This window comes from Lepidochelys kempii, chromosome 9 (assembly GCF_965140285.1).
Source record: "Lepidochelys kempii isolate rLepKem1 chromosome 9, rLepKem1.hap1, whole genome shotgun sequence".
Lineage (NCBI taxonomy): Eukaryota > Metazoa > Chordata > Testudines > Cheloniidae > Lepidochelys > Lepidochelys kempii.
The window spans coordinates 81865532-81888716 of record NC_136388.1 but is presented as its reverse complement, the minus strand read 5'-3'; the positions used below and the strand labels follow the sequence as shown (position 1 = coordinate 81888716).

General features: G+C 45.6%; 1 protein-coding gene across 1 annotated transcript in view; it reads left to right on the top strand.

Moving 5' to 3' along the window:
- The window catches only part of LOC140917722 (actin-binding protein WASF3), a 55109-nt gene that overhangs the window by 11871 nt on the left and 20053 nt on the right, over window positions 1-23185 (top strand). The window contains exons 2-3 of the mRNA XM_073361103.2: window positions 17078-17237; window positions 22308-22442. Of these exons, the coding sequence (XP_073217204.1) occupies window positions 17105-17237; window positions 22308-22442 (268 nt within the window). The 5' untranslated portion in view covers window positions 17078-17104. The remainder of the gene's footprint in view (window positions 1-17077; window positions 17238-22307; window positions 22443-23185) is intronic.

Here is a 23185-nt window from a genome sequence, read left to right as displayed (position 1 = left end):
AGACACAAGTGTCCAAGAGAACTGTGGGGCAGGGCAAATAGAGATTTCCATCTTTGCAGCACAGGGAGGCCAACGTTGGATGGGGCCATGGCTGGGGATGCGAATGAGTATTTGGTTCTACTGTAGGGCTCCAGGTGGTTGCTTCACTCTAAGGGCACCATGGGTGATGGTTGATGAGATCAACGACTGCAGCAGACCCGTTCACTGCCCCTGTACTGGCTTCTTAGGTGGAGGTGACCCTAAGAGAGTCTCTCTGGATAAATGTGAAGCAGTGTCCAAGCAGCAACTATGCTACCTACAGATGAAACCATGCTCATGAATTGCGTGTGGTTTCATTTGTAGGCCTGCAGTGGCAGCAGGGACAGCAGCCTCTGCTCTTTGGCATTGCTGCATGTTTTCATATCCACTTCCGTGGTCCTTCCCTGCAGGGTTTAGAGAAATTCAGAAGGAGAGAATGTAGGTGTAGGCCTTCCAGCAATCTAAACACACGGCATGCCAATATCATTCTACCTATTCTGTAGTTCCATGATCCTTCCTTGGGAGATTGCGCAGTGTGAAGCTCATAGCTTGTTTCCTCTTTATTCCTCTTACTCTCAGAGTCCCTCTGTTGTGGTCGTCTTCACTCCGGCTGTGTAGAATTGGATGTGATTCTCTTCAGAGTTTGTGTTGCTCAGAATACTGACTGGTTGGTAATGGTGGGAGGGGTCATTCAAGGTGCTCTCCCCTCTTTACCCTTCCCCTGATTCTGAGTACACAGCCTTTGCAGCACTTCAAGACTTGGATGGGTATTGGGCAGCTTGTGGATTTTTGCGGCCTAGGAAAATGCTGCGGTTTTTTTTTTATCCTGGAGAGAGATTTGTGAAAATGTGTCTGAAATCTAGTGCACTCTGTGATGTAAGTGCCAGGCCCTCTGTTAGATTTAGCAAGTGCAGTGTATGGGACTGAGCAAACCAATGCATCTCCCAGAACAGAAACAGCTTGGGGAGGTCAATGCAACCAACACAGGTGAGATGCCAAAAATGTTTGACGGATGCATTATGGAAGCTGAAATGTGCTATCCGAGGAAGCAGCGATGTGCTGCTTAGAAGCAGACAGTTTCCAGTAAACATCAAGAATGGTGACTCTTGTCTTGTCATGACAGCTCTGTGAGAGTCATCAGGACTCTCTTCTGCTCAAAACATTTTCCAGTATGGGAAGTTTTCAGAGTTATTGATTCATTCAACAGAGCAGAGAGAACTTTGGGGTCTCTGTGTGTGTGAAATGTATCATTGCTTCCACAGGTCTAAGGAAGCCAAACCCCAGGCTAATTGCTGTTAAGTTCAATGGGCCTGATTCTCCTCTCACATTAGTTTTACACCAGTGTTAACTCCACTGGTTTTCTTTGGCTTAATCCTGATTCACACTGATATCAGTGAGAGGAGAATCAGACACAGTGGATTTTAATTAGAGTAAATGAAATCAAAAACTGGTAATCTCGTAAACACCCCACTTAGAACAAAGCTCTGTGTTCAGACACGTGTTGAGCTGTAACCAGTGCTTGATTTATAATGAAAGAGGTACTGGGGCTCCAGGAATTAGGTGCTAGGGTGCAAGCATTTTTTTTTTTTTTTTGCTTTCATAACTGATGCAGCAAGCCCAGAGCGGCTGGGACTATGAAATGTCATAGAATCATAGAATATCAGGATTGGAAGGGATCTCAGGAGGTCATCTAATCCAACCCCCTGCTCAAAGCAGGACCAATCCCCAATTTATGCCACAAATCCCTAAATGGCCCCCTCAAGGATTGAACTCACAACCCTGGGTTTAGCAGGCCAATGCTCAAACCACTGAGCTATCCCTCCCCCCCGGCAAGCCCCGGCATGAATTAAGCACTGGCTGTAATAACCCTGGTGCTTTCCACACTGGCAGCTACACAAAGGCTTCAGGGCAGGTGTAAATGTATGGCTGCGGCATCCAAAGAACTTGAACAATTACTTAAGAGTAACCTAGTGGCGGGATTTAAAGGGTAGATGTGGGCCCATTGCCAGTGACATTGCCTGCAGTAGCTGGATTCTGTAGGCAGTCCTTGATACAGTAGCCTGCATTTCCTAATGGACTCTGAGATGAAGCAGAAATAAAGCCTCAAACCCTCAAGTGCTGGCATGTTTCCTAATCTGAATTACCAGATGAGTCTGAGGAGAAAAGCAGGAGCCCTAAGGGAGGACTGGGATTCCCTTTCTTCTTTTCAATGGAGTGAGTGGCTGACTGGCTGTGATTGGTTGGTAATGAACTGCCACCTGGTCTTGGGGAGAGGCTATTAGGGGCTCCTTTTCGCAAAATGTCGACTGCCAGCTGACAGCCTTTGCTTCTTCTGCTAAGCCACAGCAACCTCAGCAGCAGTACACATGTTTTATAGGAGGGCTCCAGTAATAAACACAATCAACAGCTGGTCCCATTCAAGGGGAGCTACTTGTCCTGTCCTCTTAGGCGCTGTCTGCACTGGGCAGAAAGACATCACAAGAAGTCATTGCTTGGAACCCCGCAGGCAGCATAGCACAGGTGGTGCGGGGGGAGGGGAAGGGGCTCTAACTTATTGCAATCTGAACTATCTGTTATGGGATGCTCTGCTGCCCAGGATTGCCAACATGCAAAGTGGTCCAGCTGCTCTCCCTCTCCTCCCAGCTCTGCAACTGCCAAGCCCTTATGAAGAGGGGGCAGTATAGTTCTGTGTACGTTGACCTTGCACAGCTCCTCTGTTTGGGTGAATTCACCCAGGGGCCTTTGCAACCCTTTAGGGCGCTGGAGTATAGAGGGACTGTACCGGAGGGTGGATTTGGCCCCTTGTGTTCTCACGTTACAATGATGGCAGGTCCATTACAAGCATTATTCATACTGATCTGCATGCGGTGCCTGCACTGGCTGAACCACGGCTGCCTGCTAGGGTTTCTGTTCAGTGTGGAGAGCAAGTCTTGCAGCTGCACTGGTTCCGGTGCCTTTCCTCAAGCACAATGCAGTGCTTCCCATCTGGAAATTACCCAAAAGGCCATGCCCCCAGGAACTGTGCTGAGAGTTAGGGGGTAGGTGTGTCAGAATACACTGGTGTGTCGAGGCAGTAAACATTCGTCGGGACAAGCAAAACAGCTGGCCTAATCCAGCAGCTGATGAGCTTGAAAGGTTTTCCTTGCTTAGATAACAAGTTCTTAAGCGTGTGCCCTTGGGAAAGAGCTACTTTTCCCTTTCCCATTAAACTAGTTTCATACTAGAAGAGCTACGCATTTCCGCTTTCTTCTCTCTTTGGGTATTTGTAGCAAGATGTGAAGTAAATTCAAGGTACAACATGTAGACGCAGGACCATCAAGTCTATCTTGCCTCTGGGAGTGGCCAGTTCCTGATGCTTCAGAGAAAAGTGACTTCCCACCCTTCCTACAAGATCAGATGTGCAATGCTCTACCAGAGTGGAAAGATTAGGATTCCATCTTGACTGCCATGAGTGACCAGGTTATGCCCTGAAGCCTGAGATTTCATTCCTCTTAGTTTAGCATCTTCAGCTTTATCATTGGTTTATAAATAATGTCGCGCTAGAGGGTAGTTGTCTTTACTCAGTGGAGGTGATATTAGTTACACGGTGAAAGAAAGTAAGGACTGTAATGGGTTGATTGTTACTATGGGACAGTAAAGGCTCATAGAGAAGTTGTTTCTTTCAACTCAAAGAACCTGCTGGTGAAACTTAAGTCCTAGTTTTGAAGGCCTGATTCAGGTCTCATATGGGTGGTGTGGGGGGAAAGTCAGGTATAACTCCAGTTAGTCCATAGAGTTACACTGGTTTAATTGAGAGGAGAATCAGGGTTTCTGCCTTTATTTGTCCTTCCACTGCATGTGGCACAGCAAACCCATAGACATGTATTTCATTACATTAGCCTGAGTTGGTGGCACCCGCCTGTAGGTGCATTCAATCTTATAGGCATGAAACAGCCCACAACGATGAAAACCTTCTGCTAACATGATCCTGCAAGGCGGTAAATTCTCTCCACTCCTATTGACACCAACAGGAGTTGAGGGTGCTCAAGACTTAACAGGATCAGACACATCGTTTCCAGTTTCCCAGCTGCCTGACCCTGACTCTGAGAAGCGCGTGTTAAGAAGCATGCTGGGAAATTGCCTTAAATGCCTGACTTTAGTGTAGCAGCTTCTAGTGTTGACTAATTGCTGTTTCATAATGTGCAATACAGTTGCAGAGCTTCTAATGAGATTTGGAAGGTAAACAAAGCCATCAGGTTAATTTGCAGGAACAGGCTGCTGAAATATTGAGTGTGAGATCATCCTGCAGGGCTGGAATCCATCCTGAAGCTTTCTCTGAAGAATGACAGCCATGTAATGACTGCTGGCAGAGCTGTCACTTACTGGGCCGGATCCTGTGCTGGCATGGATTGGTATAGCGCCATTGACCAAAATAGAACTATGCTGATTTACATCAGTGGAGGGTCTGGTCCATTATTATTTATTATTGTATAGTGCTCACAGGTGTGCTGGACATTGCACTAAGAATATGTAGATGAGAGGGCCTTGCCCCAAATAGCCCTCAGTGTAAATGATGGATTTGAGAGGCTGGTGAGGATGCAACCTCACTAGGAGTAAGGAAGGATTCAGATGACAGACATAAGGTTAATCAGTTTAGGTCTCCATGTGATTTAGTTGTGGTGTCTGAAGCATCTTTGCTCAGTGCTGTGGGGAGACTGTTCAGGCTTGAAGGGAAATTTGGATTTTGTTTCTTCCACTTCACTTTCTGACCCCTCCCCCTCCCCCTCCTTCTTCGTTGTCCTTGTAAGGTAGCGTACTTGCGACCAATAGCACCCCTTTGTGTCAGGGTTCAGTGCTGCAAGGGGTCCTTGCCTCCAGAACCTCCTGCAGGCCATCCCATCTGCCTCTCGCCAGGCTCAACCCTCTGACCAAGACACATACAGTTCAGTCCCCTTCCAGGGTAACAAACAGGTCCAGCTGAAAGTTCACAAAACATTTCAACAGAAACAAGTCTTCAGTCCCCCGCTAGGACTATTCCTCAGCCCGTCCTTCGGGGTCTTCAGCTCCACCCTGGGCTCAGTATTGCCTCCCTAGGGCTTGCATCCTCTGGGGCTTGTAGGGGAACCTAGGGCCACGCTCTATTCTGGCTTCCAGCCCAGTGACCCTGTATTAAGCAGCTAGGTCTGCTTCTTCAGATACACTGCTGGTTCCCTGGGCTGCTTCCTACCTCTAAGCCCCCTCAAGCTGTGCTCTCCCCCCACCCCCAGCCTGTGCTTAACGGAACCTCCTTTTGGTTGTCAGCCTCTAGCATCTCTCTAGATTTTCCAGCTTCTCCTTTCTCTGCTGGACTAACCCCTCTTCCACCACTGAAGTGCCTTTAACTGGCCCTACCTCAGGAGCTCCCCACAGGAACCTAACCTGCTCCCTGGGGATCATCCCACTTGGATTTTTACCTGTTTAAGCTCTGTCTCCAGGTTCCTCCCACCCAAACCTCACCTGCACTCTGTAGGTACATCTACACTGCAGTAAAAGACCCATGACACTGCTTTGGCTGTGCTGGGTCAGCTGACTCAGGCACATGGGACTATAAAATTGCAGTATAGATATTCGGGCTCGGGCTGGAGCCTGGGCTTTGAGATCCCAAGATGGGGGAAGGTCTCAGAGCCCAGACTCCGGCCCGGGCCCAGATGTCTACACTACTATTTTTAGCCCCACAGCCCAAGCCCTGCAAGCCAGAGTCAGCTGCCCGAGGCTCTGAGACTCAGTGGCGTGGGTTTTTTATCACTGTGTAGACGTACCCTTAGGATTTCTCTCCACAGGAGAGTTCAGTCTCTTCTGCAGTTTCCCTCCCTTCTCAGTATGTAACTGAGTTACATAAGAATGGCCATACTGAGTCAGATCAGTGGCCCATCTAACTCGGTATCCTGTTTTCTGACAGTGGCCAGTGCCTGAGGCTTCACAGGAATTGAACAGAACAGGGAAGTTTCAAGTGATCCATCCCCTGTTGTCCAGTCCCAGCTTCTGGCAGTTGGAGGTTTAGGGACACCTACACATGGGGTTGTGTCCCTGACCATCTTGCTTAATAGCCATTGATGGATCTATCCTCCATGAACTTATCTCATTCTTTTTTGAACCCAGTCATATTTTGGCCTTCACAACAAGCCTTGGCAATGAGTTCCACGGGTTGACTGTGCGTTGTGTGAAGAAGTACTTCCTTATGCTTGTCTTAAACGTGCTATCTCTTAATTTCATCAGGTAACCTCTAGTTCTTGTGTTATGGGAAGGGGAAAATAACATTACCCTATTCACTTTCTCCACACCACACAGGATGTTATAGAGACCTTTGTTGGACCCCCTATCATCGTCTCTTTTTCAAGCTAACCAGTCCCGGTCTTTTTAATCTCTTCTTGTATGGAAGCTGTTCCATACCCCTAATTGTTTTTTCCGCTCTTCTCTGTCCCTTTTCTAGACCTGAATGCTGGATTCAAGGTGTGGGTGTGCCATGGAGTTCTTCTCTTATGGTTTATGGGGAAGGCGACTCATCTGCTGAGTCTGTAACTGCCACCTACTATATTCCTCATAAATTCATGCCACTACACTTTCTTACCCTGCGCTATAGCCTTAAAATAAGTAGTAGAGTTTTTTTAATGTGATCAAGTTTCCCATTACGCTCACTAGACCCCTTATAGTAAATTCTGTTACCTTAAAGCATCTAAATTGTTCTCTAAAGAACCTATTATTCCTGAAAACAGTCCCTGCATTCCATATCAGGTGATCAGCTGTTTCTTTGATCTTACATAACCCATCTTTGTGTCTATTCAATAAAGATAAATTACTATTCAAACCATAGTGACCAGCTATCAGTCTGAATATGAGTACTTCACTGATCCTTTCCTAAGTTCGGAGTAGAGCATTATCCTCTGTTTTGGGGCATAATTCATGGAATCTTCTTCTTTTCTCCTTGGTCCATAATTCTTGCCCTTCCTATTTAAATCCTTTTTGAACCAAACTTTTAAATTCCTGCTTATTCAAAGGAATCTTTATATCAATTTCTCAATTTTTTAAAACCATTTTTCACTTCCCTATCCGCTATTTCATTGCCAGATATCCCAGAGAGCTGGAATTCATGCTAGTATTGTGTTCACGTCCGAGCATACTAAGTGTTGTCAGAAACAATATTTCATTGATTAGCTCACTCCTGCTTTCAGAGGCACTGCTTTGAATTGCCAGTATACCTGATAATGAATCCAAAAAGAGAACAGATGCGGTAGGCCATATGGCCCTTATCCAGTTTCATTCAAATATTATTCCCACCAATTCAGCTGTCATAATAGCTAAAAAATTAGATATTCTTTTAGATTTCTTAAATCCAATCACAGAGGGTCAAAAGGCCCACTGTACCTGTTTTTCATCTTTCAAGCCATCAGTATATATTCAGCTATTGTGACTCCATTTACCATATATTAACTTTCATATAAGACAGCTCTTTGTTTCTCTTGATTTTATTATATAATTCTAAATCCAAATCTGGAGAGACAATTTTCCAGGTATAACTTATTGCCCCAGAAGTATAGACTTTAGTATCTTCTTGTCCTTCCTTTTCACTTAAGTTTTTTACCCACATTTTAACCCTAAGAGTACAAGGGAGTTTATTGTGTCAGGCTAAATTTCATCCAGTTATTTCCAAACATTCCTCCTATATTTATCCAGCATTCTTATCTGCACTATTTCCTTTGACTTTAGGGGAAGAAAACTTGTCTCTTTCACCAACAGAAGTTGGTCCAGTAAAAGATATTACCTCCCCACTGTTAGCCCAAAACGTCAGGTCTAACATTTTCATTCTTAAATGGAGAGGCATTTCTCCAGTAGCCACCTGCATTACACACAGTGGTGTTGTGAGAAATGCACCACATGCTATTTGTAGTACTTGAGCTTGACTTTACTCTAACTTTTTAAGCTCCTAACTGGCTGCAGAGCTAAAGGCTTGATACCCACAATCTGATCTTATTAATGCTGTATATAGCTTCATCAGCACTTTCTTATCTGCTCCCCAATTAATCCCAGCAATATCTTTAGGTACATTACTCCTCCTTTATATTTGTAATACTTTCTATATGGCCCTTCCAAGTAAGTTTATTATCGTACAATACACCTGGAAATGTAAAACTATTAACTACATGTGCCTGTTCTTCACAAAGATATGAATGACACTCATAAATCTTTCTTCTAGTGAAGATCATCCCCTTTGTTTTAGTGATTGAAAATTTAAGTCCCCAAGCAGGTCTCCATTCTGAGACACATACACACACACCCTCCAAAAATAGCAGTTATCCCCTATTGAGTTCTCTCCTCCTGAGTTCCTTATAAGGCCCAGTCGCCCAATGATCCTTACCTAGCTCCGCCCCATCTGGCTAGGGGGGCAATCAATCAATCCCAGGTGCACTAATTGGCTCTTAACTGCTTGCCTACCAGGTGATGGGAGTGAACCCCATTACAGTCCCCCTTCAAACCCATCCATTTCCCCTGTCCTTCACCTCCCTCCTACCCTGCCAGTACCTTCAAATGGCCACCTACTCCTCTCCTTCATTCCGTCCCCTCATCAGCACTCCCCACTCTGCCCCAGACAGAGCAGAGCTTGACTCAGGTGACATATTCAGCAGAAGAAGGACTATTCCCCTGGCTGCGTGCTCATCTCTCTGTTCCGGCCATGTCAGGACTCAGGGGGCGGTTGGGGGAGCAGGTCTAAGCAGGTTGTGAGAAGCAAGGGGAGACAGAGAAAAAAGTCCCAAATGTCCAGGGCTCCCACTACAGCTGGGAGGTTTGGCCTAGGTCTGCACGCTGAATCATTGGCAACCACTGGAGGTGTCACTGCTGCCCAGTTGCACCACCCAAGATGGCTGAGGTCAGGGGTGCCTGTGCCGTGTGGAATTTTAGATGTAGAGAAATTCCAGCTGGCTCAGGTCGCAGGGGGCAAAATAGGGATTTTTCTTGTCTAGCACCTTATAGCTAAGGAGCTCCATGCTCTTTGCACACGTCAGTTAATTAAGTCTGACAACACCTATTGTGAGGTAGGTCTCATTATATCCATTTACAAATAGGCAGACTGAGGCACAGAGAGGTCTGTGACTTGCTCAAGGCTGCATGATGCAACAGTGTGTTAGAGTCAGGAAGAGAACCCAGGAGTCCAGGTTCCCAGTCCTTTGGTTTTAACCACTAAACACGGTCTGTCCTTTACATCTAACTCTTCTCAATGTTTTCTGGTGGAGACAAGGTGATTTAGGACCCGCTCTTCTCCAGCTAGGCCCCTACTTTCTCCTGATCAGTATTCTTAGTCCTGTCAGCACTGAAATACCAAAGGAGTGTGTAAAGCTATGTCCTCTCACTGTCCCAATAAAAATCCTGCTGGCTTTGCATGGTACACATCTGCAGGTGATGTTGATGGTATGGCTGATTTCCTAACAGGTTGCCTTTTACTTGATCTTTTTGAGAGACTGACTAGCAAGGTCAAAAAACACAGTTGTTGTTTTCAAGACAATTTTCAATATTAGCTGGGACAGCTTTCTTGAGAGATAAGCTTAAAAGCAAGGGGAGAAAAACTACTGTTGAAAAGTCCAAGCTCTAGGATGGGTTCCCTGGAGTGTTTCCCCTCTCACTGGAGTGCTCTTATGAGAGGGGGTTTTCTATGTCAAGGATGTTGGCTTAAAGTGAGCTGGGTCTCACCAGATTGCAGACAGCCAGAAAACTGGTGGGTTAGAGAAAACTGATGGCAAGAGGGCATTATAATAGTTCAACAACCTGTCTGGGCATGAACATTCTGTTAGGAACTAATGAAAATCCATAGTGCACAATGACACATCTGGCACTTCTCTGAGACCCCTTTAAAGTGTTCTACTCTGAAGCATAATTACCGTGAAATTAGCACCTTCTTACTAATGGGTCTGCTCCTTGGGTGCATTTAAAATCCGATCTGCTTATTTTAGGCAAAACAAAATAAAAACGAGCTACATTTTACCGCTGTTAACCCTGCCGTGCCAAGGCAGCCAATGGGAGCACGGGCTGAATTCTATTCCGTTCAACCCAATTCCAGTTTCAGGGACAAATTCTGCTCTTACTTGGACCCAGGCAACTCCACTGAAGACAGTGGGGCTGGGGTGCATAACTTAGGGCAGAATTTTACCTGCAGAATCCTTATAACTACTGATCATGTGGGTATTCCCTGGTGGGAATAGTATGCACAAATAACATTTGCATCTGTGTAAGCTATGTGTAACCCATGCCTGCTCAGTGCTGCACTCTGCCCTGCTCTTGTGACTGGACTAAAAGCTTGAGTCTGTACAGCCTTTGAGCTAATTACAAGTAGCCAAAAAGGTGATATTTTTGACATCTGATCTGTGTTATAGGCATTGGGCAAAGCTGGACTGGATCCCAGCAAAGGAGCTTTGGCAACTGTGTGAGTCTGATCCTTAAACTGCCTTTACTGGCGTTACATTTCTCCCAGTTACCCCTGTAATGAGCCCAATAATTTGTGTCTGACTAAAGCATAATTTCCAGAAAAGCATCCAGCATTGAGAGCTGGAGAATCCATCTCTTCGCTGGGTAGTTTGTTCCGATGGTTAGTCACTTTCACTGTTACAAATTTATGCCTGATTTCTAATCTGAATTTGTCGGGCTTCAGCTTCTAGCCACTGGTTCTTGCTGTGCCTTTCTCTGCTAGACTAAGGAGACTTTTAGTACCTGGTATTTTCTCCCCGGGAAGGTACTTATAGACTGTGATCAAAATCACCTCTCAATAATAATCTGTTTGATAACCTACACCGACAGAGCTCTAGGTCTCTCACTGTAAGACATTTTCTCTTGCCCTTGAATAATTTTTGTGGGTCTTTTCTGAACTGTCTCCAGTTTTCCAATGTGTGGCAAACAGAACTGAATGGATTTCAGGATTGGGTCTCACAAGCATCACATACAAAAGTAAAATCATCTCCTTCCTCTTAGTCACTACTACCCCATTCATACAGCCAAAGATTGCGTGAGCCCTTTTTTGCCACAGCATTGCACTGGGAGCTTGTTTTGAGTTGCTTGTCTACTATGACCCCTAAATCCTTTTCAGAGTCACAGCTTTCCAAGATACACCCCCCCCCCCCATTCTGTGGGCATGGCCTACATTCCTTGTAGAACTCTGCCTTTGGGTGTATTTGTGTGAATGGACCCAGGTTACCAAGCAATCCAGATGGCTCTGTATGTCTTCCTGTCCTCATCATTATTTACCAGTCATCTGTGCATTGTTTCCTTGGACCCTTTGTTGGCTTGCTGTGGGCCATGAAGTGCTATTCATGGCAGTCAATTAAGAATCTGTAGATACATGGCCCATGGCTGGCTCTAACCTCTTCCATAACAATTGCCCAGTACCAGCCTCACTTGCTTTTTCTGGCCGTTTAACAAGAGAAAGTGACACTTTTTAGGGTGATCCACTTCAGCAGGACTGTTACCTACTAAATAAAGTTCATTAAAGTCAATGGGAAACTTTCCACTGACTTCAATGGGCTTTGTATCAGGCCCGCTGTGCCTTTTATCTGTGTCCATCTTTGTGGAAACCCTGCTTCCCCTTTCATTCATTGTCTTACTGCTGGTGCTCAAAGTTTGTGTCAGCAGGACAGAAACGCTGGATGTTGGCACTTGATCACCATTTTCTTGGCCAATGCTAAGACTCCCTCTTTGTTTCCATCTTTTAATTGTCTGGCTCAAGCAGCTCATTAAATGCTTTCCCCCAACCTCCCTTTCCTGTCCCGGTGCTGGCCATGGCCCAACTGAACTTCAGAGTGAGTTGAATTGAGGACTATGCAGAGTTAGTTGTATGGCACACAGAGAATTTTGCTTTTAGCTCACTAGCTTGAATCAAGTCCAGGCTAGCAGTGACTGGCAGCTATTGCCATCTAAACAGCCTTTTGGTGGCCTATGTGAAAAAGAATGGATGGGTCTCAGTCCATTTGCCAGTGGAAAGGTGCCTTCTGGTTTCCTTACTAGGTTAGAACACAACCAGCTACCATGAGTGGAAAGATGCCAGGCTGGAAAGATGCCAGGCAGTGTCTACACTTGGTGCTGAGTGATTTTTCAGTCATACTGGCCAGCTTGAGACTGAAAAACAACCTTTCTTCCTAGTCTAGACAAGGTCCTAGACACAGAGGGCCAGATACACGGCTACACTCTGGCTGATTCACACCACTCTAGGAACAGCTGTAAACTCAGCTTAACTGAGCACTTAAAGTAGGTTTACAGCTCTTTGGCATCACTGCAGTGGTGCGAAGCATCTGGCGCATACCAGCCAATCTGACCAAGACTCCCTTAGGCTCTCTGGGTACTTAGCAATTAAACACCTGCAGCTGGCCTGGGTCAGCTGACTCTGGCTCGTGGGGCTCCGACTGCAGGGCTGTAACACTGCTGTGTGGGCATGCGGGCTCGGGCTGGAGCCCAAGCTCTGGGACCCTGCAAGGGGGAGGCTCCCAGGGCCCAGGCTCCAGCCGAAGCCTGAACATCTACACAGCAATTTTTAGCCCTGCAGCCTGAGCCCTGCAAGCCTGAATCAGCTGACCAGGCCAGCTGCGGCTGTGCCAGGGGTCTTTTATTCCAGTGTCGATGTACCTGCTCCCTCTACTTTGCGCTCCTAGGTCCAGCCTTCTGTGAGTTGCTTTCCCAGTTATTCTCCTCTCTTCAAACCCCATAGTATATAAATTACACCAGTTTAGCCTCAGGGGACTGATTTCAAAGGTGATACTTTAGGGGAGGTGTAATTTACTTGCCAGTAATGGGTGTGAGAGGATGGCAGCGGAAACTGGTGTAACTAGGAGGCTAGAAGAAGGTGTAAGTTACACCAAGTTTCTCATCTCTGCAATTGATCCAGAGAGTGGGAACTAGGAAATGAAAGTAAAATTGTAATGGTGATCCCCAGCCCTTTATTACAACAGTTTGTGCAGAGGAGCCCGGATCCATTGGAATGCATTAAGCATCCTAATCCTTGTCACCATCAGCACTGAATTCCTGCATTGTCGTCGATTTCTTACCTGGCATATTTAGAACGTTTCGCTCACATTCCTGTGATTGTTGCTTTGCATTCACTATTTTACAGTTTACCTCAGACCTTTTGGCCATATGCATGTGTGCAGAAGAAAAGGGCTACAGGTGTCTAAAGCAGCCAAGTGCTTGGAAAATGAGTTTTGTTTCTTCTGTGGGCTCACACATACCAGCAGACAGCAAAGGTCTCCCATGAAAATTGTGTCCCAGGGAAATATATTCATTTCAAATTCAAGTGTTTGAGGGAAACCTTCTCAAAATAGTTTTGAACCAAGAACAACGATGTATCAGTGCTGTGGGAGGGAGGGGTAGCAACGTTGTGGCTCCTGATCTGTAGCACATTTTGGCAATTCCTGTTAAGATCTAGACTAAGCAGCATGACCGTTTAGCACACCCGTTGTCTGTTCTCCTTGCACAGCAGGAGCACAATTCGGACCACGTTAGAGTTCAGTATTAATTATTTAGAAACAACTTTGTGGTGCTGCACAGTCCCTGTTCTGCATTTGAAAACAATGGCAGCGTCTGCACAAAAAGCAAGCTATACAGGGGAACTGTGGGGTATGGCGTTGCCGGAAAAGTTGACCATGTGGTTCCAGTGGGATGCTGTTCTGCTCTCCACACTGATGGACCAAACCCCCCCCACCCCAACTTTGCTGGTTTCTGGCTCTCGTTAATAGTGCCTAACTACTCTGCTTTGAATTATTGACATCTGACTTGGTAAGCTGTTTTTCCTTGACTGCAGAAGTATAACAGGATTTAGTTAAGGACACAGGGCTGCAATGGGTTTGCATGGGGTATAAAATGGCAGGATTTAGGCTCATTAATAACAGTGGGGTTGCATGGGTGTAACTGAGGGGCGAATTTGGACCATATGTAGCAAGCTAACCTAGATTACTTAATGCTCATTAGGGCCAGCCTTAATAACAAGCAATATAAATGGTTGTTCGGAGCCCTGCACAGACACTCAGCTCATAGATTGGCTTGATCCTAGCAGTGGCCTATGAGGAGGTCATATTTCCTCACCATCCTCCTGGCAAGGAGAGGTCCCTCCTTGCTCTGCTCCTTAGGGCCAGAGGAAGACATAACTTGTAGCTGGAGCTACGTCTCTGGTAACTTGGGGTTGATACCTCTCAGGAGGTGTTTACAACCTGAATGATTCACCGGAATCATCCCCACCTCCACGCTGGTTTTCGTTCCTGGAGGAGCTGTGGTCACCTCTGCTCCAGAGTTTCATACAGTCCCTGGCTCACAGTGTTACATTAAACCATTCATAAACTCGATACAATATGGTCCCCAAAGATATTGCATGCAGCTGCCATCCTGTATCTATCACAGCTAGCTCGGCTGTAAGCTGTACTGACATTTGGTGTGTTGTAGCTTCTTCCACACGTCTGCATCAGCCTGGGATGGAAGTGATAATTGACGAATGGGAATACAATGGGCCTCAATCTTGCCGTGGAGGCAAAAGGAGAGTTCATTTTCCATGGCCCGTTCAATCCCTGGCCTCTTGGATGAGACTGTCAGCAAGGGGTCCAACCGTTGCCAGTTTCAATAGTGTTTTTAGCTCTATGGATACCGTTCAACTGGGAAGAGAACTGAGACCCACCAAACTCGTTTCACTGGCCTGTTTTGTAGAGGCTCTGGGTCACTAATAACTTTGAGCTGGATTTGGACCAGTGATCTAGAGGTGAAAGTCACTGCAACACAGTTCCTCAAGCTCCAGGGTAACTTCATGTTTAATAAATGCTGATTTCAGTGTTCCTCCCTGACATTGCTTGGCATTAGCCCATGGCTGTGCACAAGTCAGCAGTAGAACCGCTTGAGCTTTGGAATGATTGCCGTCATACGAATGACTGCTAAAACTGCAGCTGCCGAGCTCCGGAACGCCTACAAGTGCACCCCCCCACGGACACTTCTTCCAGGGTGTTTGTAAGTCCCCATCTCTCTCAGCTTCCGCTGCCCCAAGAAGAGATAACAAAATAGCTGGTAGCAAATATTAATTAAAAATTCCAAACAGAAAGCGTAAGTCTAAGGAGAAAATGAAATGCCACTGGTCCATTACTTTGCTCTTTGTTGCGAGCCCACTGGTTGTTTAGGGACTAATACTCCTCTTCTGCCATTTTCGTACTAGGGTAACTCCATGGACTTCAGTAGAGTAAGACCTGACTTACCCTGTTGTAAGTGAGATCAGGACCAGACCCTTAGGTTGTAAGCTGTCTTAGACAGGAACCTTGTCTTCTTGCTGACTGAAAAGCAACTAGCATAGGGTTGTACTAGGTTAATAATGCACTTAATTTGCCCATACTCCATTGATAAATGTCTTCATTTTTCTCAAATGGACAGCAGTAACTACTACTATCTGCTCTGCCCCATTGCTAATTTTTGCCACAACAACCAACCCCTCATGCTAATGGAGGAGTCTGACTGAACCCCATTAAGGTATTGGCTTTTCCAGGCCTTTCATCCACGAATCAATCCCGTGTTATTTCAGCTAGTCCATCTTAAGCTGGTCCCATCTGCATTAGCAAATTTTGAAGGCAAGAATTTCTTTGGCAATAGGGAAGGGAGAAGGAGGCCATGGGAAGCGAATTCATTAGGCTTGCTTAATATTGGGATCTCCCAACGTCTCACTGAACCTGTCAGAAAATTAAACATCCCTGGATTCTTCTGCGGTCTCTGGGTTGCCTGCCAGTGTCTGATGATAACAGTTAATAGAGTGTGCTCACTGCTCCGGGCTGTCACAGAACTGGCAGCCGGCGTGAGCAGGATTTCTGTGCTGCTTTTCATTCTAAGCAGCTGGGCTCTTGTAACTGATGGACAGTAACCCAGTTTCAATGAGCAAAAGAAGGAGCGTGTGGATTTGAAACACATACAGAATGATTGGGAATAACCGACACACACCAAAATGCATGATTTGCTGGGGCAGGGCAGAGCGGAGACTGGCGCCTTTGTACTTGGATGGCCTGTATCAGTATATCATGGTGCCCCAAATTAAAAATAAACCCCAAAGAGCTTTGCACTCCGCTGGAGATAATGGAATTACATGTGATTGCTGGTTTCAGTTTTGTCATTTTGGTTGGAAAAGGCTCCACTCAGGGGCTTTTCAAGAGTGGAGGGTAGGAGGCTGGATGGCGCAAGAGACTGATGATAAGATGTGGAGGTTTATAGTGCTGTGTCTCTGGCTTGGATCCAGCTTGGGTGAGGTAAGTGACAGAACAGCATTACCATTGGCAGATGGGTGGCTTGTGTGCAAAGAATTGGTGAGGGGGAGGTGACTCAGCCTGGCTCTTAGCACAGGTGACTCTGCCAGCACAGCCTGGTACTGCATGGCAGCCTTGTTCGTGACCTCCCCAGAGAGGTGGAGAATTGAATGGGCCAGGGTGCCTTGTGGATCTCCTCCCCTCTAGCAGAGGTCCCTCTGAGGCCAATGTCAGGGTAGATTGCACTGCTGCTGTCTGCACAGAGCCCGGCCTGGCAGAGAGAAGTGCAGTCTCTAGGACTATCAAGCTGGCCTCTTTCATGAGTGCCAAACTCAATTACAACACGTTTAAAAATGTAGACTGTCTCCAGACTGACACCTTCACTCCGTGTGTGCGTGGGCAGGTGGATGCCCTGGGGATGGGGAGCCGCGTGTTTGGGCATACACGTTTTCTGCACACCTTGAATCGCATGAGATGAAACAGTGTCTTGCTCAGGAGGTGTTCCGCGAAGCGGTTGCTGCTTGCTGCCCGTCAGATGCATTTTATTTATGCCCCCGCCGCCTGGAATACCATAGCTTGCCAAGTGAGAGCATTAAAAATCCATGGGAGGATAGAGGCAGGGCTCCCTGCATCGTCCAGCTTAAATCACCTCTCAAGCAACCCAGTGGCAGGGACCTATTTTAAGAACTCTGCTGGAGGCAGGTAAAGAGCAGACTTGTATTTCCTTTGTTAAAAGGGCAGCTGCTAGAAGGATTCCCTGTTTGGTTCGAGATTTCCAGAAAAACAGATTTCTCTCCTTTTCTGCTTCATCCCAGGGAAAGCAGTGAGAATTCCCTGGAAAGATGCCTCTGGTGAAGAGGAACATTGAACCTCGTCACCTGTGCCGTGGCGCTCTTCCTGATGGGGTGACCAGCGAGCTGGAATGTGTAACCAACAGCACTTTGGCTGCCATCATCAAGCAGCTGGGTAGCCTCAGTAAGTTGAAAACAGGAGGGCAAGTATGGACCTTCTGTGGGGTTCTTAAGCAGAGTGGTTGTTTGTTCATCATCTGCAAAAATCCCCACTTCAGGGCTTACTGGGTCAGAATGTCAGCTGGTGTGAATGGGCTCCAGGTCTATGAGTGTGAAATCTCAGGGAGATTAGAGAGGCTGCAAAAACAGAAACCCCAATAATAATAATGGGAGATTTCAACTATCCCATATTGACTGGGAACATATCACCTCATGATGGGATGCAGAGATAAAATTTCTAGACCTCATTAATGACTGCTGCTTGGAGCAGCCAGTCCTAGAACCAGCAAGGAGAGAGGCAATTCTTGATTTAGTCCTAAGTGGTGCACAGGATCTGGTCCGAGAGGGGAATTATAGTTGAACTGCTCAGCAATAGCCACCATAATGTGATTTCATTTAACATCCTTATGGGGGAGAAATATCATAGAAACTTATCACAGTGGCATTTAACTTCATGCCAATTTTTTTAAAAAGGCTCTAGAGGGGATCTGGCAATTACAGGCTGGTAAGTTTAATTTCAATACCAGGCAAATTGGCTGAAACTATAGTAAAGAACAGAATTATCAGACATATGCATGAACACAATATGTTGGGGAAGAGTCAACATGGCTGTCAAAGGGAAATTATGTTTCACCAGTCTATTAGAATTCTTTGAGGGGGACAACAAACTTGTGAACAGGGGTGATCCAGTGGATATAGTGTATTTGGACTTTCAGAAAGACTTTGACAAAGTACCACACCAAAAGCTCTTCAGCAAACTAAGCAGCCATGGGATAAGAGGGAAGGTCCTCTCATGGATCAGTAACTGGTTAAAAAACAGGAAACAAAGGGTAGAAATAAGTGGTCAGTTTTCACAATCGAGTCAGATAAATAGCAGGGTCCCCCAAGGATCTGTACTGGGACTAGTGTTTAACATACTCATAAATTATCTAGAAAAAGGTGTAAACAATGAGGTGGCAAAGCTTGCAAATGATACAACATTACTCAAGATAATTAAGTTAAAAGCTAACTGTGAAGAGTTACAAAGGGATCTCATATAACTGAGTGACTCAGCAAGAAAATGGCAGATGAAATTCACTGTTAATAAACACAAAGTAATGCACATAATCCCGACTATACATACAAAATGATGGAGTCTAAATCAGCTGTTACCAATCAAGAAAGAGATCTTGAACTCATCATGGATAGTTCTCTGAAAACATCCACTCAATGTGCAGTGGCAGTCAAAAAAGCTAACAATGTTAGAAGCCATTAGGAAAGGGGTAAGACAATAAATATCAAATGCCATGATATAAATCCATGGTCTGCCCACACCTTGAATACTGCATGCAATTCTGGTATCCCCATCTCAAAAATAATATAGAATAGTTTTTTTTTTATTTAGAGAAAGTTTTGCAGGCCCTGAAACTTAAATTGGGGAGTCTAAACTAAGTTGGAAGTGATTATTATGTACAGTACTTGAAACATAGATTGAAGAATTACATATACCTCTTGCTACGGAAATAATGTAAATGAATAATCTGCAATGTCCCCTATGCAGAGCTGTTTTCTCACTGTAGTGATTACATTTTTTTTCACATGTATTATTATTAATAGACTCTAGAAGTCCCAAATGAGATCAGGGCCACATTGAGCTGGGCATTGCCAAACATGTAATAAGAGACAGTCCCTGCCCCCACAGAGTTTACATTCTAAACAGACAAGACATACAAAGTGTGGGAGGGGAACGAGAAGCCCAGAGAGATTAAGTGACTTGCCCAGGATCACACAGCAGGTCAGTAGCAGAGCTGATGATAGAATCCAGGGACCTAAACACTAGAGCACACTGCCTTTTGTGGAGCATGTTGAAAGGGACCGTATATTTTAGGAGATCGGAAAGGGGATTCTGGGAGCTTTTACCTCCACTGTCAAAGGTTGAATTTGACCCAGATTGGCACTCATGCTGTTAATGGGTAATCACTTGTCTCTGCTAGATTAGTTTGGGGATATCTTTGCAGTTATTAATATGTATCCAGCTTGTAAAAGGCTCTAATTCTCTCCCCTTCCCCCCGCACCTTCCCCAGAGGCAGTTTCAGCAGAGAGGCTGAGGAGAGAAAGGGGTGTGGAGGATGAACCTGCCTCTTGCCTACAGATGAACTTCCTTTGGGGCAGTGGTGAGGGTGGTATGGGAAAACCTGCCCTGCTCTACCCGTGCTGTGCTTATGTAGTGGATAAACAGTGACCTACTCTCTCTCCACACTGTCACTCTGGTATCTTCCATCTGCATTAAATTCACTTTTATTTTTTAAAAATCCCAAATGTTTTCTGAGCTTCTTAGAGCACAACAGTTGATAATAGTGGGCCACATGCAGGGACAACACACACACACATGACAATCCCCATGGTCTACTCATCACAAAGAATGGAAATAAATTAAACCAAGCCTGGCTGAGTTGCTCTGCAACTGGATCAAATCAGAAAGCTACAAAGCACAGAGTTCCCTGTTATTGAAGATATCTATCTGCATGAAAAGCTCCTTGATCCTGAATCTGTGGGGATCGCTTGCTAGAGGTAGCTGGAAAAAAAATCAGCTCAGAACTGTCAACCTAAAGGCACCACATTTAAAACTATATTATTTCTCAAAAGGAGAGAGACGGAGAGATCAGTCCAATTAAGTCATGTACCAGGGTTGAATTAATATGATTCTCACCTGCAGGTGTCAGTAGAGCTTTGATAAACATTGTGATGGTTAGACCTTTCCCACGTTAAAAGACTTAACATGGAAATGTGATGAACTGTGAAATAATATAAGCAGCCTTAATTCAGAGTCTTTCAGCTGCATCAAAATGAATAGTGGATTTTTTTCTTCTAAGCAGTTGAGTCAGCCCTAGTACAGTTTTTGCTCATTCAAGATTGAATTCTTTCAGGACAGTTTAATTTGAATAGATGTTATTAAACTCCATATGGACTGGGAACAATACTGATCTCAATAGTCTGAGAGGTCACTAACAGGGCAGTTATAGTGAACACACACACACGTTAATCCCTGGATTTGGCTATACCATTTCAGTCTGTATGCTCTCTAATAAGAGTCAGTCTGGTCCAAAGGCTAGAGCACTGGATGGGGACTGAGGAGACCTAGCTTTGATTCATAGTCCTCCCCACTGACCTGCTGTGGAACCCTGTGAAGCTGCTTCTTGTTCCAGTTTCCCCTCTCCCACCTTTGTGATGTCTGTTTCGGTTGTAAGCTCTCTGTGGGAGGGGCTGTCTTGCTGGTATGTGCGTGTACGGTGCCTGGTGCAACAGAACCCTGATCATGTTTAGGGTCTCTAGATTTCCTGCTCCCCCTATGGCTCTGTTCTGCAAGGCACTGGCTTGTCCCCAGCCCATGAAGGGCTCACTGCCCATGCCCAGAGATACTTTCCAGGCACAGTTTTATTTTCTAAACATAGTCAAAACACAAAAGCAGTGTCTCTCAGCCCACCATGGACTGCAGCTGCCAGAGGGTTTTCCCCTTTGCCTCTCAGTGCCTCCTGCAGGATTCTTCCTGGCCCTTTTCACAGAGCACTGTCTCCCAGGGCTTTCTCCCACGAGACCCTTTTCCTCCCAGCAGGTTCCCACTGCCTCTCCTCCCAGTGACTGTGGCAGTCACAGCCGCACCCCATTCCTTACTGGCAGCCTGGCTCTTTATAGCCCTAGGTGCTGCCCCATCCTTTTAAATAGCTAAACTGGGAGCACCTGTTCTGGGACAGGGTTTGAAGGGGCCAAGCACTCGCTGACAGTGACAAAATGGCCATTTTCCGCATTCAGAAACATGCACAAATATTGATGTTAAAGCCACTTAGAATGAGGGTGCTGCAGAGAACCTGTGCTCTTGGTTATATAATGACAGGTTTCAGAGTAGCAGCCGTGTTAGTCTGTATCCGCAAAAAGGAACAGGAGGACTTGTGGCACCTTAGAGACTAATACATTTATTAGCGCATAAGCTTTCGTGGGCTACAGCTCACTTCATCGGATGCATAGAATGGAACATATCGTAAGATATATATATATACATACAGATAAGTTGGAAGTTGCCATACAAACTATGAGAGGCTAATTAGTTATGATGATTAGTTAATCTTAACTAATTAGCCTCTCACAGTTTGTATGGTGATGTCCAACTTATCTGTATGTATATATATATCTTACTATATGTTCCATTCTATGCATCCGATGAAGTGAGCTGTAGCCCACGAAAGCTTATGCTCTAATAAATGTGTTAGTCTCTAAGGTGCCACAAGTCCTCCTGTTCCTTTTTCTTGGTTATATAGTGTAACAAATCCATGGCCACCCAAGATTTCACCGTTGTCTCTGGTGCTCACCATGGCTATTGAGACCTTCATGGCAATAGCAGGTGGTAGAAACAAGCTCCTGCTGGTTCAAAAGCAGAATTCTCCTTTGAGCTAAAGGAGAATATCTCCTTAGCAGACAGCAGTATGCTGCGGATGGCAGACCTCAGAGCAGCTCTGATTCTGTGCAGCTGAAGGCAGTGCTGTGCACAAACACATCAGCTCATTACAATATACACAATTAATACACTTGGCCAGTTATACAATTTAGACATGAAGATGGCAGTTAAAAGGAAATCCGTTCCATCAGGCGTATTCCTGTCTTTCATTATCACTTGCTTTGCCCACCAAAACCTTTTACTGCACACACAAAATATGGAAAGATTCTTGCAAACAAGCAGACCTGTAATGGCTGAGCATGAGGGCTGGAGACTTGTGTTCCCATCTTTTACATGTCTCCCAAGACCCCAGGAGGAATGCACTGCACATGCTTGTGGCTAGTTTGTGCAAACTGAAGGCTTCACAGATCTGCAGAAATAATGGCTGGGAATGCAGACTAATGTCATGGAGAACAACTGGGAAGGCCAGGCTTGTACTGGCTATGCCTGTCCTTTGTAGCGGAGTCCCCATGGGACAATCCTTACGTTTGCCTCTCTCTATAACTAAATCATCCATCTCTCAGTTGAGCTGCCATGGTCACCCCCCTTTGCCTTTTGTTCTTTAAGGCAGACATGCTGAAGACATATTTGGAGAACTGTTCAATGAAGCCAATAGTTTCTATATGCGGATGAACTCCCTGCAGGAGAGGGTAGATCTTCTGGTGATCAAGGTCACTCAGCTGGACTCAACTGTGGAGGAAGGTAAGATGGGGCTGGCCGGCAGGAGTTGTCTTTGTTCATCTCTGTTGTGTTGGTTGTAGAATGTGGAGGTTGCAGCTGGAAGGAATTTCAGTGGTAACTTTGCTCTACTAAGATTTTACTAATATTTGGCCTGCTCCTTTCTCTCTCTCTGCCATGGAGAATCATTCCAAAGGATCAGTGGGCAGTATTAGCCTGCTAGCCTGGAAGTCATTTAAAAAAACCCTAATTCTTATTTCTGTTGAGATTGTGAATGCCCATGAACAGCCAAATTTAGAGGCAGTTTTGAGTGAGGAAGTTCCCCAAAAACCCTGGGAGGTTTAGAAACATGGAAATGGAGGAACTTAGCAACTGCCACACCATGCCAGTGCACTGTCTAGGCCAGTATCCTGTCATGAACCACTGCCAGATTCTTCAGAGGAAGGTGCAAGGAACCCTGCCGAAGTCAGCTACGCGCTAAAGTGCTCCTAGGGAACATGTCTTCCTAACCCCCTTAGCTGGAGGCCAGCTAATGCCGGAAAGCAGGAGGGTTTGTATCCTTTCCAGAACTCCTTTGTTTTAAATCCTTGCTCTTCTAACCCCAGATAACATAACTCACAGCAGGTTAGCTGTTCTCAGCTGTTGGAGCAGCCCCTGGGGGCTATGGCAGCTGAGTGTAGGTTAGAGCAGCCCGGAGGTTTAAGGAAAGATTACCAATATGATCAGGACTATGGTGTATTCTCTGGCCCGTTCAAGTTACCGGGGTC